This window comes from Stigmatopora argus, chromosome 13 (genome assembly GCF_051989625.1).
Source record: "Stigmatopora argus isolate UIUO_Sarg chromosome 13, RoL_Sarg_1.0, whole genome shotgun sequence".
Taxonomy (NCBI): Eukaryota; Metazoa; Chordata; class Actinopteri; order Syngnathiformes; family Syngnathidae; genus Stigmatopora; species Stigmatopora argus.
Window position 1 is genome coordinate 3,095,158 of NC_135399.1, and position 17,741 is coordinate 3,112,898.

Below are 17,741 nucleotides of genomic sequence, written 5' to 3' on the forward strand. Positions count from 1 at the left end.
CTTCTCGTTTTATTCCCCCGTATTGACGAGTGTTCCATTAACTCTAGAGAGTTCCTTTTATGCCACTCGACCAACTCGTCAATGTCCTTAATGTCCTGACCACTTCTTTTCATTCGCACTGGTAATTTTTTGGGAAGCATGATGATAAAAACAGAAGCAGCTGCTTTCTCCACACTTGGAAAAACTGGACAAAAAAACATCCTCAGAACTCTGTGACGACAAATGGCGGTCAAAGGTGCATAAGAGAGAATCTTGAAACATGGATCGTAGTTGTTGTGAGACAGCCAATGAGAGCCCAGTGGAGTGTAACGAGGTTCTAAAGTAAGAATCAATGTGTCCACGACAGTATTTTCAAAAGAAAAGAACGGATAAGGAAATGCATTTACTTTTTGGGGGATTTTGTAACTTGGATCTTTTTCATATCTCGAGGCACTCATTTGCATATAAAAAGCTTTCGTAACTTGAACATTTCGTACCAAGAGGCATTCGTAAGTATAGGTATGACTGTATTATACATTTATTTACCTGCATGCATAAGCAGAAATTTTAGTATTTAACCTCGTATACATCTTTGGATGACAAAACCAAAAGTTTTTTGTTAACATTAAATATAAAGCTACAACAGTGACTGAGAATGCAGGTTTTAGGAGGTGGCTATGAAGGTGACAAATACAAAACCAGTACTCACAGTCATGACAGGTTGCCCCTGAGTATCCCGTTCCGGAACAGTCACAGGAGAAGGTGCTCCATGTCTGTGAGCAGAGGCCGCCGTGCTCACACTTGTTGGGAACACACCTGCCACAACAACACTTTGAGAAATTTTGGGAACACCTACCTACATAAATTATTATTATCATTATTATGATTATGCATTCATCCATTTTCTGAACCGCTTATCCACACAAGGGTTGCGGGGGATGCTGGAGCCTATCCCTGCTAACTATGGGCACAAGGCAGGGGACAGCTTGAATTGGTGGCCACCCAATCGCAGGGTACAAACAGACGGAAAACCACTCAAATGCAGACTCATAACTCGGGGCAATTTAGAGTGTTCAACAAGCCTACCAAGCATGCTTTTGGATGTGGGAGGAAACTGGAGTACCTGGAGAAAAAACATGTAAGCCCTGGGTGAACATGCAAACGCCATACATTGAGGATCCACCTGGGATCAAACCAACGACCCCAGAACTGTGAAGCAGATGTGCAGAGAGTATGACAAAAGTAATCAACAATCAAAATATTAGGAACACCTATTGTGCAGTCGGACATTGAAGGTGGCTTCAACTGAAGCTAAACATCAGCTTTGAAAGTACGTAAGATTCATTTATATGTTAAGTGCTGCTTTCGGCCATCACTTTTTTTGCTGCAAAAATTGGCCATGGACATCAATAACAATAGCCTTGAAACCCATAAAGTGTCTGCTTGGTGTTATTAAATCAGATTTTTTGCTCACTTTTTAATTGATAAAAAGTACCCATTTATCATTGTGAAGGGGAGTGGTTGACCTGAAACATGGGCTAAAATAAATGTCTTATGGTTTTTCCACCTACAGTGGTGTTTAGAATAATAGCAGCATGTTTTAAAAATGCGAGTAGAAACTAAAAAAATTTAATGTTGACACATGCACAGATAGTTGAAATAGAAAGTGCAAGGCTATCTAAATATATCAAATAGGCTTATTATTATTATACCATATACATACATCTCTTTCCAAACTCATCGATTAATTTTGTGTGAACAATGATTGAATGCTTGATTTTTGGTTTCCTGTAACATATCTGATGTTGACTTTACAGTATTTCACAAAAGGGTACATCCTTTTCATGTATGACATTTTTTATTATATCTTTTATTCGGGGGACACTAAAGAAATGAAATTTTGATACGATGTAAAGTAGTCGATGTAGAGCTAGGATAATAACAGAAATTTAGTGTAAACACAGCAATGAATCTGTGAAATGCTGCCAACAAAAGTGAGTACACCCCAAGTGAAAATCTAAAAATTGGGCCCAAAGAGTCAATATTTTGTCATGTGTTATGAATGATCTGTTATGGTTAGGTTAGAACTTTATTTAATCCCATATTCGGGAAATTTCTAAAAATTAACTAATAAGTTTGAGCCATTTTTGAATTTGCTCACCATAAACTCACCAAGATCAAAGTGATTGCTTCTATTTGATCATTGGTTTGTGTAGCCTGGTCACAGTAATGTGTGTCCACAGTATATGGCCCTGGTGTTGGCTTTAAAAAAAAAATTCCTGTGTTCCGAGAGTCGCAGCAAAGCGAAACAACTATGTTAAACTTTTCCTGACCTGTGTCCAAGCATCCTGCTCTTATAATTCAGAGAGTTGTTATATTTTGAGATCTCTGGCCTAAGAGATGTTTTAATTTAAAACCGACTGGTGTTTCTTTATAAACAAACAGTTCCTGAATCTGGCAGTTGTCCAGGGGATGGGGTATCAAAAAATCAAAATCAAAAGCCTTTATTGTCATCATACACGCTGCGTATAACAAAAACTCCCCCTCCCCCCAACCTTGGACATTGGATGTTCCTTTGTAACTGAAACCCACCCACTAATATTCAAATTAACGCCCACTTCTGTCTACTGGAAAATGAGCTTATAAGCGGAAGTCAGGGAGGAGAGGTCATCTTTTCTCTTTGAAAATAAAGGCTGTTGTTTTGAGAACTGACCAAGAAGCTTCACTGTGTCTGTCCTGTTTGTGTCTGTCTATAATTTCAGAAAATCCCTCAAAACAAAACTAAGAACAATAACAATTGCCATCATTATTGTCCTCAACCTTCTTAGGCATGGTGTTCATCAGAGCTTAACAGGTCGCACCTGGAATCCTCGTTCACTCTTCTATGATGACATAATGGTACTGAATGATTCTCGCAAAGGGCATGTGTTTTCTTTAGCCAAGGACCCTTATCTACTACATAGCTTTAGCAATTTTCGTATCAAACCTGAAGATTTCTACCCCATTTGGGATCGTACAATCTCCAAACCATTGAATTAATTTTGCTGGCATCATTTAGTATCTACCGAATTTACTCGCCTATAAGCCACTTTTGTCAGACAAAATACTACTAGACTGAATTGAGTGTACAGCTTATATGCGCTAAGAATTGTCCCTAGGTCTGCGTGTGAGCATGTATAGTTGTTCGTATTGTGCTTTGTGATTTGTTCGCAACCAATTCATGGTGTCCCCACCTGCTGCCCATAGTTGGCTGGCAAATGCCTCCGTGACCCTTGTGAGGATGAGCAGAACTGAAAATGAATGAATAAACTTCAGACTTTCTCATACCTGACATCTTATACCTTTTCCCGTATGTTATGTTTTTTGATTATTTCAAATTGTGTACGCCATCTAACAACTTTTGTACAGGAAAACATATTTTAAAAAGTTATCTTTTTGTAAAAACGATCTTGTCTTAATCGAGGGTACAGCTTATATGCGCATAAAAACACGACATGCACGAAACTGCAAGTTGACGACACCATGACACGATGGGGTCATGCCGCAAGCGAATGCAGCCAATACGGTCATTTATTTCAAAATAGAGAAAAGATAAACAGATAAAACGCTTAACAAAATTTATTTTGACGTCTATGAATAAAATTCAAGAAAAAAACGTACGTATCTAGCATAAACCGTGAAAAAACTCACGTTCCCGTTATGCTCGCTTGGGGCGCAGCCATCTCACCTAGGTCCCAGGTCAACCATCTTACCTAGGGCACTGCCGTCTAAACCTAGTTAAATGTGCTATGACTAGTCAGACGCAAGTAGCCTTAATTTTGAAATAAAACAAAATTCCACTTTGATTTTTTTTGTTTTCTTGTGCGAAAGTGACAACTATTGGAGTAATATGAACCATCGAAAGAATTGAGATATTTTGACATTAGAAGCAATATGTCTGCCACAACATCTTAAACTTCTGGTAAGAAAATTGTAATTTCTGCAATTAGAAAGCATCAGGTTCTCATCAAGATAGACATTTCTTTTTTTCAAATTGAATAATTTGATATTTTTCATTTACAAAGCCAGGCATATTAACTTCCTTATTATATTGACCCTAATAATGTGCTTTTGATTCATACAGTATATCAGAAATACCACTAGTGATTACTTTTCTTAAGATTTTCCCTTCAAAGTACCACATTTTGTACTCCCTATTAAAACCTTAAATATGAGGTGAAATTTGGGAATCAGGAGGGCGGCTTATAGCCGAGAAATTGTAAAATTAAAACAATTTAAGGCAATTTTAAGGGTGGGGCTTATATGCGAAGGCGGCTCATTTGCGAGTAAATACGGTATCTGATACCAAGTATAGTAAGCATGAATCCAATATCCACTAAGAATTAACACTTGATAATATTTAAGGTGTTTTTTTCACACTGGTCTTTATTAGTTGTCAGTTAAAATAAAAAATATAAGGAATGATCATTCAAAATACAACAATAATTGTGTAATTCATGCTTATAAAAGTTTTATATTTTCATGAAAAAATAAATGTCGGATGGCAGTACAGTACTCTGAGAGCAAGGAGTTGTTGACATTTTCTTCTTCTTCTGGTTACTCCAGTTTCCTTCTCCATCCCAAAACATGCATGGTAGGCTGGTTGAACCCTATGAATTGTCCCTAGGTCTGCGTGTGAGCATGTATAGTTGTTCGTCTTGTGCTTTGTGATTTGTTCGCAACCAATTCATGGTGTCCTCACCTGCTGCCCATAGTTGGCTGGCATAGGCCTCCGTGACCCTTGTGAGGATGAGCAGAACCGAAAATGAATGAATAAACTTCACTTTCTCATACCTGACATCTTATACGATTTTCCCATATTTTATGTTTTTTGATTATTTCAAATTGTCATATAACAACGCCATATAACAACTTTTGTACAGGAAAACATATTTTAAAAAGTACATTTTTTTGTAAAACCGATTTTGTTTTAGCCATCTCGTCTTCCCTATTTTGGCTCTAATTTGGATAGTTTCGGTCACTGGTAGCAGACAAAAGCGTCCTCGTCTTTTGCTAATATTGTCATGCTTTAAGCATGATCTGCGCACGCACGTCACGTCCACCTTTTCACTATATAAATATAGCCCGTCACAAGCAATTTACACAGACAGTCAAACTGTCAGCGACATCTAGAGAATCTTGAATTTAGTGTATACAAAAGGCGAACTGACTGATTGGGCACCTCATCCACTTTAGGGAAAATGTTAGACTTTTAAGTTTGTTCTATGTAAGTAAATATGTGCTGTGTTGTAATTGTATGGTTTATTTTCGCTTAATAGGGGGAATTGCAATCATTAATAAGGGGAGCGATTGGCTGAGGTTGACAGGTGTGCTTTCTACTACTGCAGTGATTGTTGAATAATTTTAAATAGCTGCATATTCAGTATGTAGTGTACACCTTTTACTTTACCCCTTTACAAGCAGACTGCCATTATTATGGACTCAACTAGATCTAAAAAGATACACACTTCTTATTTTTAATGGGATCATTATTTTGGAACTATGTTTCAAATTTTGATGAAATAAAAGGTAGTGCTGAGAGAAAAGGGGATAAAAATAAATAAATGAAATGTGTACATTTAGTATCTGTCGGTAGATACTAAGCTGAAAGGGGCAACATTCCCCCGAGAGTTAATGAGAAAGAAAAACAGCAGGTCTAGGAATATTTTGATCCACATCCGGACCTTCACGGAGGTGGTCGCCCGTCACACCTGTTTCAGAAGCTCTGCAGCTGAGCAAGCTAATGAGGCATGCCATATCGCGCGCCAGGCTCGAGTAGGAAGCTTGTTAGCATAGACCTCTGCCAGGGAAGACTGTCACACGCTTTGTGTTGCCGCTTAATTGGATGTTCCTTCCACTGTGGCTGCTGCCACCACCAATGAGTGTTTTACCAGATGACTTCCACACAGTACTGGGCACATTTTAGTTGCACATATTGGATCACATATTTCCATTTAGTTTAAACCAACAGTTATTTTCATACCATGAGCATTGGATGGTATCCACAAGCAAACGATCGGGGACAACGACCAAGGTCTTTCTATTTGGTCAAAACAGTGTAGGATAATATTTACTAAATTCAAATATTTTATCTGTGTCAGGCAGAAACCTAAATCCACATTTGGTCAAATTTATAATATGGTGAAATTCATATTTAATTGCAAATAGATGCTATTGGTGAGTCCAGACATGTTTTTTAATTTAACAGAACTCCTTTGGTAGGGTGAAGGGTCTAAAAGAACAACTACGGTGCTCAACATATCAGTGTACAGTCGTATCTCTACTTATGAAATAAATAGGTTCCAGAACTTTTTTCATAACTTGAACATTTCGTAAGTAGAGGTGTACTATATATGTCAATTCTCTAATTTGTTCCACGGTCCTCACACAACTACTAACCAAACCCTTTAAAATTGGTCAAAGTGTTCCAATTTTGTATTAAAGATGTGAGGAAACACAACAAATGAGAGAAAATTACAATGAAATTGTTTATTATTGTCTTAAAATAATTAAAGCATATGAAAATGTGCCCTGCACCGCTGAAATAGTTCCCTACACGGACATTAGAATGGGAGATGTGATACCCACGTTTGTCTGCCAGGTGGTGGCAACAGCCCATTCGACCATGGTCGAAAGCCGTCCACTTTGTAGTACTATATTTTAGACTTTTACTTGTGTCGTGTGTGTGTGGGGGAAAATATGTGCCGCATTGCATTTGTACGATTTTTTATCGCTTAATAAGGGGAATTGCAATCATTAATAAGGGGACCATTTAGCTGAAGTGGACAGGCATGCGAGAGAGAATCTTGAAACATGGATAGTGGTTGTTGTGAGACAGGCAATTGAATTTAATGCTTTTATGGTCATTATATGAGATAGAATGATAGCGATGAAATGAGCGCCCAGTAGAGGGTAGCAATGTTCTAAAGTTAGAATGAATGCATCCGCAACACATTTTTCAAAATAAAATAACGGGTAAGGAAATGCATTTACCTTTTGGGGGATTTTGTAACTTCGCTCTTTTTTGTATCTCAAGTCAGTCATTTGCATATAAAACATTTCATAACCTGAAAATTTTGTACCTAGAGGTTTGTATTTAGAGGTATGACTATATCTTTATTTGCGCTCACGACAGTTTGATGTAATTTGACCGTTTTATGGTGTTCAGGCCTGAGGGGTCACTTCCTTAAAAGAGATGCCACCGACACAAACAACATAGAAGGGTTAAACCACTGTATAAATGACATGCCATAGTTTCTTTGACCAATCAGAGTTACAATTCATCTCTATGAAGCAATTCAGGGACATTGTTCTGTCTTCTGTTTGGTTGATTAGAGCAAATCTTTCAACAGCTAAGTATAACTAGGAAAACATTACTGTAGCAATCAGCATTTCTGTTGATTATGGTTAGTTTACTTTATGTTAGTACATTTCACGTTATTAGAAACATACTTATACTTGATGCCTGAAGCATAGCTGAATGTTGCAATTTCTGTATAGAATATGGTTTGTAAAACTATGACTTGATAGTAACAGGTCCGTTAAATCAGGTAAAACCCCACTTTAGTATACATGGCCCATCACTGTTATTCAAATGATGTGAAATTGGTAGTAGAACTGATATGACCACTATGATAACCAATACACTAATCCCTCAAATATTGTGGTTTATGTAGATCAGACATGGCCGCAATAAACAAGAAAACCCCAAGTAGGATCACCCCCATTATAACTACCACAATACGTTTTTGCAAGTACAATTATAGTATAAGTATAACATTTTCTCTGAAATGAACGGGGCGCCCAATCAGTCGGTGCGCCTTGTTTATGGGCTAAATTCAAAATTTTGTATGAAACCTGACTGCTTGACTGACTGGTTTCATTTCTTGCCGACACGCTACTTATTGCGATCAACCCAGCGGACATTCACCCTAAAAATAGCCTCCCCTCGTATTCCAAGCATTACGGTAAATCCATTCAAAACATCCAGTTTGTGCCAAGGCAGTGGATTTCCATGCACTCGTACCACTTTTAACCCTCCATACAAAGACGGCCAGGCGGCGTCGCATGAGTTACGTGCCAATTTGGAATGGATTGTCGATGCCTGGGCCAAAGTGCCAGCGAGCACTGTAGCGCAGTATGGCGACAACTCCGACTCTGGCAATGAGATGGAACCCAGCATTGTTGGCGAACTCGCCAACTTGGCTGAACTCTTTATGCAGAAGATACAGAAGATGATGACTTTGACAGATTTGTAGATGTTTGAATACATTGACTTATACTTTTGCAATTACATCAATAAAACAAAATCAAACTCAGTTTTGCTCCTGTTGCCTTTTTTAAAAACATTCGCTAGCATGCATGATAACGCTAGCACAACAATAGCAGTGCATCCTTTGAAGCAAAGCGCCTTTTGTATTGACAAAAAACCGATAATACACTCACAACTGAGACAGCGCCCTTTCAGTGTTAAGTGTAAAAAAGCAGTAATTTAGATCCTGTAATCACAGTGAAAATAGTCCCTCTCCGCTTTATATAAATAAAAAAAACAGGTAAATGGGAGTTTTAGTCCAAGTCCTTTGGCCATGGGTCCATTGTCTGGGATATTCGCGGTATTACTGTACTCGCCTGACTAAACATGTTAGGTAACAAAACGACTTAAAATACACCATTGTCTGTTATAAACGAATCTGTCAAAATAGGCTTTGTTCTTGTTTTTTAAACCATGTGGACGGTCAAACTTGTTGATTAAGGCTGGCTTTTCCATGTAGCCAGCTAGCAGCATCCCCACACATGCGATCCGTGTGAAGCCTGGTATTTTCAGTTCGTTTTTTAATAAAAATGTCCAGCATCCTATTCCAAAAAACTTGTTGCTGCCTCTTCCGGGCAGACCTCACTCGCTGCCAGATCACCGGCCGACGGCGTAGGCACGGGCCGCCAAAGCTCTGACCTTTTGCCGTGGGCACGGTCCACCAAAGCTCCGGCCGACGCCACGGGCACAGGCCGCCGAAGCTCCGGCCGACGCTGCGAGCACGGGCCACCGGCCGGCATGGGCTATCGAATCGTCGGCCGACTGGCCGGGAATGTAAACTTCCACCCTAGTGCCCACCGTAACGTCGTCCGGGGCTCGCATTTCTAAAAAAAAATCCCTCTTCGCTGATGCTCTCTCCCGTCGAATTCATCGAGCAAGTTTATTTTCAAATTAGCGCCACGGTGTGAGTTTGCACGGGGCTTGCATTTCTGATAAAAATCCACAGTCACAACGGCCCCTAGCCGCTCAGAAAGCTCTATTTTCAAATAAAAATGATGGCCACCGCCCACTGCCCGCCATTTTTTTCTTCATGGGGAGTCCTCTTTCTTCTGCCATTTTCTTATTGGCAAGCGGAAGACAGGGGAGTGGCTTCCGCTTGCGAGTTTCAGCGTGGATTTTCACATTTTTATTTTTTCCAGAAAAAAAAAACTGCGATGTAGTGAATCCGCCAAAGTTGAAGCCGCGATATTCGAGGGATTGCTGTATAAGTAATCACCACTTTGCCATTTATAGGCCTAACGAAACTGTAAAATTATGGAAAGAGACAAAGTGAAATGAGCTGGAGACAATGAAACCCTCTGGCTCCCATTTTATAATAGAGAAAACTGAGTTAAAAATATATTTCCTCAATGGGGACATTTCAAATTTAAGTTTAGCTGTCCCTAAAAAGCCAACCATTCAAAGCCTGAATGATGCACTTACGCCTGTGATCATGAAGTGCTTTGAAAAGTTGGTCACCCGCCATATCAGGGATACAATCCCTGACTCACTTGACCCTCAGCAGTTTGCCTATAGAGCAAATAGGTCCACTGAGGACGCCATTTCCGTAGCTCTACACACAGCACTTAGCCACCTGGAGCACCATGGGAACTATGTGAGGATGCTTTTCATTGACTATAGCTCAGCCTTCAACACTATAATACCGGACATTCTGGCTGACAAACTTTCCCACCCTGGACTATCCTCTTCCACCTGCTACTGGATTAAGAACTTCTTATCCAACCGTCCACAAACTGTTAGACTTGGTCCCCACCTCTCTTCCTCCATTACACTGAGCACTGGCTCCCCTCATCTCAGGGGATGGGGGGGGGGGGGGGTGAGTCTGCTTACAGAGATGAGGTCAACAAACTGTCTTCGTGGTGTTTGGTGAACTATCTCACACTAAACACCACAAACTGGACTTTCGCAAACGCTGCACAGATCTGGTCCCACTCCTCATAAACGGTGTATGCATAGACAGGGTCCAGTCCTTCAAATTCCTGGGAGTCCAGGTCACGGACAAGCTCTCCTGGTGTACCAACACCACGGCAGTGGTGAAGAAGGCCCAGAAATGACTCCATTTCCTGAGGGTACTCAGGAGGAACAACTTGGACACTAAGCTTCTGGTAACCTTCTATAGAGCCACTGTGGAGAGCATCCTGCCATACTGCATTACAGTGTGGTACGCTGGAAGCACGGCAGCAGACAGAAAGGCCATGCAGAGAGAGATCAACACTGCCCAGAAGATCATCGGCTGCTCTCTGCCCTCACTGGATGACATTGACAGCCCTCGCTACCTCAGCAGAGCCAGGAACATTGTCAGGGACCAATACCACCCTGGTCACAACCTGTTCCAGCTGCTGCCCTCTGGCAGACGCTACAGGTCTCACAAAGCACGGACAAATAGACTTAAGGACAGTTTTTTCCCCACAGCCATCAGGACTCTGAATTTCCGTTAGCACAACACACAATCCCTTCTGTGCAATAACTTCGGGGTGTGCAATAACAATGTGCAATATCTTAGAATTTACCTAGCCAGGATGTGACTTTTTATACTTTTATATTACTATATATGTTTTGTTTCTTGTTTTTTTTTACTGGGAAAACGCACTTTGTGGAGTAGGACCACCAATTTCGTTATACGCAGCTGTGTATGATGACAATAAAGGCTTTTGATTTGATTTTGATTTGATTTTTGACCCAGCAGATTTGATAACTTTTTCTGTTAACACATAATAAAGTCATAAAAGAACCAAACTTCATGAATGTTTTTGTGACAAAGAAGTATCTGTTCCAATCACTCTATCAGAGAAAAATCAGAGTTGTAGAAATAACTGGAAACTCAAGAGAGCCATGACATTATGTTCTTCATAAATGTATGTAAACTTTTGACCACAACTGTATGTGCACACAGAAGTGAAATGAAAATGAGAATATATTAAATGATTTTTCTTAGGCTCCGTATCGCATTTATACACACCAATTAAATTATAGAATCTTGTCAAACACTATTAAAAAATGAATGATGAAGACACAGAGATCCAGAAGTATAAAAATTGTATAAAAAATACAAAATTGAAAGTGGAAAGTGGGTCCGCAGAATATGACATTTTCAAACCGCACCATAACACAGCCCCTGTGACTCGGAAAAGGGGAGAGAAGGTCCCAGCATGCGTCTTGGGCTTCATTCACATAGGATCTACTGAATGTTAATTCTCTTACATTTACAACCTCTCCCCTCTACAAACAAACCTGGCCATTGAAAATCAAATACTTCATCATCTGAAATTAAAACCAGGATATTTAATGGTGCACTTTTGACGGGCCTGGCCGAGACAACACTTTTGTTTTGTTTCCCATATGTTAACTAGCGGCAAATAGCCCAGAGCCTAAAATTCTAACATCAGTATATTATACTGCAGTTTAGCTAAAAAACAAGCCAACTCATTGAAGACCTAACCATCCAACCAACAGCCTAACCACCTAAAATCAATACTGCAGTTGAGCTCATAAAAACTTGGTCAAAGCGGTTTTCAGGAAAATATTTGGATTAGAACAGAATAGACTACTTACGACTACCGAGACAGCAATGCCAAAAACACAAAAGCCTTTTTTTAGTCCTGCAGAATCCTCATATATAAGAAGGGGTTAAATCTTGAGACAATAGTAATTCTTTGATGGCTCTCTCGTACTCTGGTCAGCTGTCAGTTCCCGTGCAGCATGTTTTTTGTCTTTTGCGTCGACGTTTTGAACGCCATCATCGGCATACATTTGGCAGGTGACAATCGAAGGACAACAGCTTGGCACATCATTTATGAAAAGACAGAACAGCTTATCTTCACAAGGGTTGGGGACAGACAATAAATACCATATAAATTTTAATTATGTGCATAAAACACATTTGTGGTGAATTTCTACACATCTGATGAATCTGGGGGATGGTTGAGAAGTAAAATTGGACTCAAGAAATGAAATGAGCCATTGGTAATTACAAAAGCCATTGGTAATTACACAAACCATTGGTAATTACATAAACCATTGGTAATTACATAAACCATTGGTAATTACATAAACCATTGGTAATTACATACTTGTTTTCAGGAGGTGAACATACAGGGTGTGGTTTTTATTTGTTTCAAGTGGACAATGCATTTGAGTGGAAGCCATAAAGTGAGAAAATATCACATGTAAATTTACCTGTCTGTGATGGCACATGTGTCAAAGTGAAGGTAGTTGAAGGTTCCCAGCATGCCTTGATGCACATGGCTGAGGTTAACCGGCTGGCCATTGATGGAGATGAGCTGCATGCAACCCTGAAAGGCTTGATAAGGGCAGTCAGCAGAAGGACACCCTAGAAGGAAATCACACACGCATGGATTAAGAGTTTTACTGGTGCTACTATATTGGACGTAAGACACCATTCCACTGACTAGACTTAAATCAGTTATATATTCTTTATTTTTTTTCTTCTGGGTACATAGGCAGTTTTAATCAAATTGAACGCCTTTACAGTCATTATAAAAGTATAATGAGATTTAAAGCTTTACCATGAAGTGCAGAAATAAATCATCTATAAATAAGTGATAATAAAATAAGTGTTCAACCTAATAAGCAGTCAACATAGATATGTATTCAAAATGCATAAACTGTGACATAAATAAGTAGTCAGGTAGAAAAAGTGACTAAAGTGGTTAGCAGCCTATTGAGTTTAGTGCAAGTACAAGATAAGTCTTGATTAGATCCTCCTAGGTGCAGAACTCGAGTTGAGTATGGTGACGGGTCTTGGGAAGAAACTGTCCTTGAGTCTGTTTGTCTTGGCTGTTATAGTCCTGTGGCACCCAGAAGGTTGAAGAGGTGGAAGCCGGGATGTGAATTGTCTTTAATGATGCTCTTTGGCCTTCCTAGGCACAGGGATTTGTAAAAGGTGGACATGAGATGTAGGGGCCAGTTCATGATCTTTTGGACTGATCACCCTCTGCAGTCTTCTGTTGGCTTCTGTGCAGCTTGAGTGCCACACTAATAAAGCGTGGGTCAGCATGCTCTCAATGGCTGACCGGTAGAAGGTCACCATCAGGTTGGTGTTTAGTTGCTCCTTCCTCAATACTCTCAGGAAATGTAGCCTCGTTGACCAGTGCTGTGGTGTTTGCTGCCCAAGTGAGAGCAGCAAAGATATGGATCCCGAGGAATTTGAAAGTCTCCACTCTCTCCACATTTTCACCGTTGATATACAGGGTGGACGAAGCAGCCTTTTTCGATCGGAAGTCCATGATGAGTTCTCTGGTTTTGGAAACATTCAGCGCCAAGTTGTTGAGAGTGCACCACTCACTGGGTCTAAGGACCTCATCTCTGTAGGCTGTGATCATCCCTTAGTTGAAAGATAAGATATCAGTAATTACGATTGATTTGTGCTTAACAAGCAAGCTTCCAGGAAGGAGTTTCTTGATCAAGCACTCCTGAACTTCATTCTCAAAGACTGCTACCCACTCAGCATTGTGGAGAATGAAGTGTTCAAGGAACTTCTTCATGTCCTTGAACCCTCGTATGTTTTGCCAACTACAAATGTTTTTTTAACATTAAGTAGTAGTTGATAAAGCCAGTTTATTCCATCAGTATTGCTACATTAATGACAATATTCATCTGTGCACATTACCTTTGGGATTTCAATCCTTATCAAAAAGTCACAACGCAGACAATTTGGCCCAGGTGAAGTGTGATGAGGACTGGGCCATAACTACCAAAGTAACATGTTTTGTGACCTACGTTACTCTAAACAAGATTGTATCCATGAGACGGCTCCAAATTCGGGACTCCATTTGCATTGCACATAGTCTAAGTCTTAGAAAGTCTTATGATCAGATCCCCGCACTGACAGCCATCAGACAGAAAGCTAGGCACATAACTACATATTTGCTCCAGTACAACAGCCAAGGAGAAGCTTGCTCAACTGCAGCAACAGGTGGGATGACCTAGTCTGAAACTCACGAAGTAGGTGCCAACACGCTGGAACCGTACATATGAAATGTTGTCTAGGCTGCATGATTAGAGGGAAGCAGAGTGGGTATCTCTGGCCTCTCTAAAGACAGACTTGAATCCACTCACTGTTGAAGAGTTCGCCATCGTAGAGGAAGTATTTCTAGTGCTTGCTCCATTCCAACAAGCAACAGTGGAGTTGTCTGGAGAGAGGCGAGTTTCAGGTTCGAAAGTCATCCCGATGATGACAGCACGCAATACAGTTTCATGAACACTTGAAGCATCGAGTTACAGAAACTGCTTCCAGTCTGGAGTATTTGAGTGTGTTAATCCTCGCAACACTTCTCGACCCCAGATACAAATCACAAGGGTTCCGCAGTTCCTCCCGTTGCACAGAAGCACTTCATAGGCTGTGTTTGGAATGCGCCACTCTCATCGCGTGCACAAAGGAGGCCAAGCTAGGACCTTATACACCACAAAGCTCCTCCTCCACTGCACGATGTACAAAAAAATCCAACACATCAACAAGGGCTGGCTCTAGAGGTGACAGTGTAGTTCCCTTCAAAAAGAGTGCATTCAGCCAAAGCACCTGCTCTGTCCGTGCCTCACATAGTTGGAACTCAATACCAATTACCTTACGTGAACTCCCGTCTCTGAACCTCTTCACTAATCATCTTAAAGCTTGGCTGTTAGACGAACAAAATTGTGATCACAATGCTGTCTAAAACTGTGCTACTTTTGTGTGTGTGCGTGCGTGCGAGTGTGTGTGTGTGCGTTTGTGTGTGTATGTGTGCGTGCATGTATGTATGTCTCATTGTTTACCTTCAACCTGCTCAAGGTACTAAAGATGGCCACAATATTACATATTTACATTAAAATGAATATGAAAATGTCCATTCTAATATGCTGTCCCTTAGTAAATAAATCAAACTCAAACCTTCTTCATTGCTGACTGCAACACCATCAGGTATGTTATTCATCATGATGTGATTTTAATTTTTTTGAAAATGTGCTAAAATGCAATTTAAAAATTATTTTTAGATGATCTGTTGCAGCACGAAGTTGGACAGATGAAACCTGATGCAACAACAGATGCAAACTCAGAACTGGAACGTTACCTAACATTTGGTAACATTCAATGTACAAGCACCCGCTATTACTGGAAGAGTATACAGTCGACTTCCCCTCATCTGTTTTTATTAGTGAACCAGTTCCTATGCATACCAGCGTCTTCTGTGCCTTGTGAATGCATATTCTCCAAAACAGGAGAAATTACAACAAAGAAATGAAATAGACTCGAGTATAAGACGCTGAGAAACTCATTTTTTAAAATAAAATGCCCTTTGTCGTTCAGTACACTTTCACTTAGGTTTTGACATTATGACAGATGTTCACTTAACACTCAACTGTGTTTCAAGTATCAAAAATATTTTTTAATTAAATTTCTTATATGGAACAAGAAAATATGAATGCAAATATGTAAATGATGGTATTGGATACAATAGGCCCTCAGTGTCAGTTGAGTCAGTCTGTCAACTACCGTATTTTCAGACCTATAAAACGCACCGTCTGAAAGGGTGCAGTCTCAGTTGCGATTGTATTTTCTGTTTTTGTCAATACAAAAAGCGCCTCGGCGTATTGGGCGCTAGCATGACACTAGGCTAGTGTACGTTATGCTAGCCACTAGTGTGTTTTTTTAAAGCAGCATGACCAAAACTAAGTTCATAGTGCTTTATTGAGGTAAAAGGTCCACGCGTTAATAGAAGTTAAAGCAGTTAAACATCTACAAAACCGTCAAACTCCTCATCTTCTGTATCTGATATAAAGAGTTCGGCCAAGTGGGCGAGTTCGCCGTTCAACATGCTATGCTCCATCTCACTGTCAGTCAAAAGGTCGAACAAGAGCTGGCCGACACTTGAGCCCAGTCATTCACAATCCATTGTTTGACATATTGTCGCATAAGTCGCGACATGCATCACTCCCAAGGCTTTCGCCACGCTGATTCTCCTCGGTTATATTGTGTTCGATCCATGGCTTCAGTCAAGTTTCCAAGCGTTCACACCCGCATTCTGTCATTTCACATCAGGCATTTCCTCTGTATAGCTCTAATATGTTGTTTCTTTGAGTATTGATAGTGTTTTCAGGGGTTAAAAGCGCTACGAGCATACGGAAGTCAGCTGCCTCGCCACCCAACGCCACGCTGATTCTCCTCGCTATTATATCGTGTTCGATCCATGGCTTCAGTCCAATTTGCAAGCATTCACACCCGCATTCTGTTGTCATTTTACATCAGGCATTTCCTCTGCATAGCTCTAATGTGTTGTTTCATTGAGTATTGAGAGTGAGCGTTACGAGCACACAAGTCAACTGCCTCGCCACTCGTCTGGGATGTTTTGAATGGATTTACCATAATGCTTGGAATACGCGGGGATGCTAGTTTTAGGGTGAACGTCCACTGGGTTGATCGCAATAAGTAGCATGTCGGCAAGAAATGAAACCAGCCAGTCAAGCGGTCAGGTCACACAGCATTTTGAATTTAGTGCACAAACAAGGCGCACAGAGAAAAAAATAGACTTTTAAGTGCGCCCTATTGGTGTGAAAATACAGTATGTTTCCTTCGGGATTTTTTAAGTCCACCAGGTGTCAGTATTCAGCAATGCAGTATCAACACAGTGTCAATCCAGTGTGTCACTGTGTCGAAATGATACGTTTTTCCTCAACAACCAATCACTAGCTATGACTATGTTGTCATCAATCTCGAGGACACTGTTTCAAACTGTGAGCCATATTGAAAATTTCTTGCCGATTTTTCCAAGTACTAAGACCACGTTCTTCATCTTTATTGCGATCATCGTTTTGGGGCAAATTAAAGTTCCACTTCGCACCGCCACGCCGTCCAGTCGTCTTAGCCGCGCAGCAAGCTCTATTTTTGGATAAGGGCGACGGCGTCAGCCGCAACGGCGTCTGGAGTTTGCGCTTTCAAACATTTCTGTGGAAATTCCATCCTCAGCTCCGCTACCCTGAGGCTCCCCCCGTCCTGCCCACCCAGAGCGCTTTATTTTCAGGTAAGGGCGACGGCGTCCGCCATAAGAATGCCCAGAGCTTGCATTTCTGAAAAACATCCACCCTCATTGAGGCTCCTGGCCATCCAGTATGCTCAGATAGCTTTATTTTCGGATAAGGACCAAAGCATCCGCCCAGTGCCTGCCTTTTTTCTTCTTCGAAGCTGAGTTGAATGACAGTCTCCGTCTTCCACCATTTTTCTGAGTGGCAATTGGAAGACAGGGAAGTGTCTTCAGCTTGCGAGTTTCAGTGTGAATTTGAAATTTTTATTTAAAAAATATTTGGATACTTAATATAAAATACCACGATGGAGTGAAAACCTGAGGCCGCAAAGTGGTGAGGGATGGCAGTACAAGACATGTTTGACAGTTGTTTGGTGTCGTATTCCCTGCCACATCTT

General features: G+C 40.6%; 1 protein-coding gene across 5 annotated transcripts in view; it reads right to left on the reverse strand.

Annotated features, from left to right (window-relative positions):
• Nucleotides 1-17,741, reverse strand: part of LOC144087060 (contactin-associated protein-like 5) — a 224,095-nt gene that overhangs the window by 70,157 nt on the left and 136,197 nt on the right. For all 5 annotated transcript variants that reach the window (XM_077617334.1, XM_077617335.1, XM_077617337.1 and 2 more), the window contains 2 exons: nt 12,506-12,659; nt 689-795 (listed from right to left, as the gene is read on the reverse strand). In XM_077617334.1, the coding sequence (XP_077473460.1) occupies nt 689-795; nt 12,506-12,659 (261 nt within the window). The remainder of the gene's footprint in view (nt 1-688; nt 796-12,505; nt 12,660-17,741) is intronic.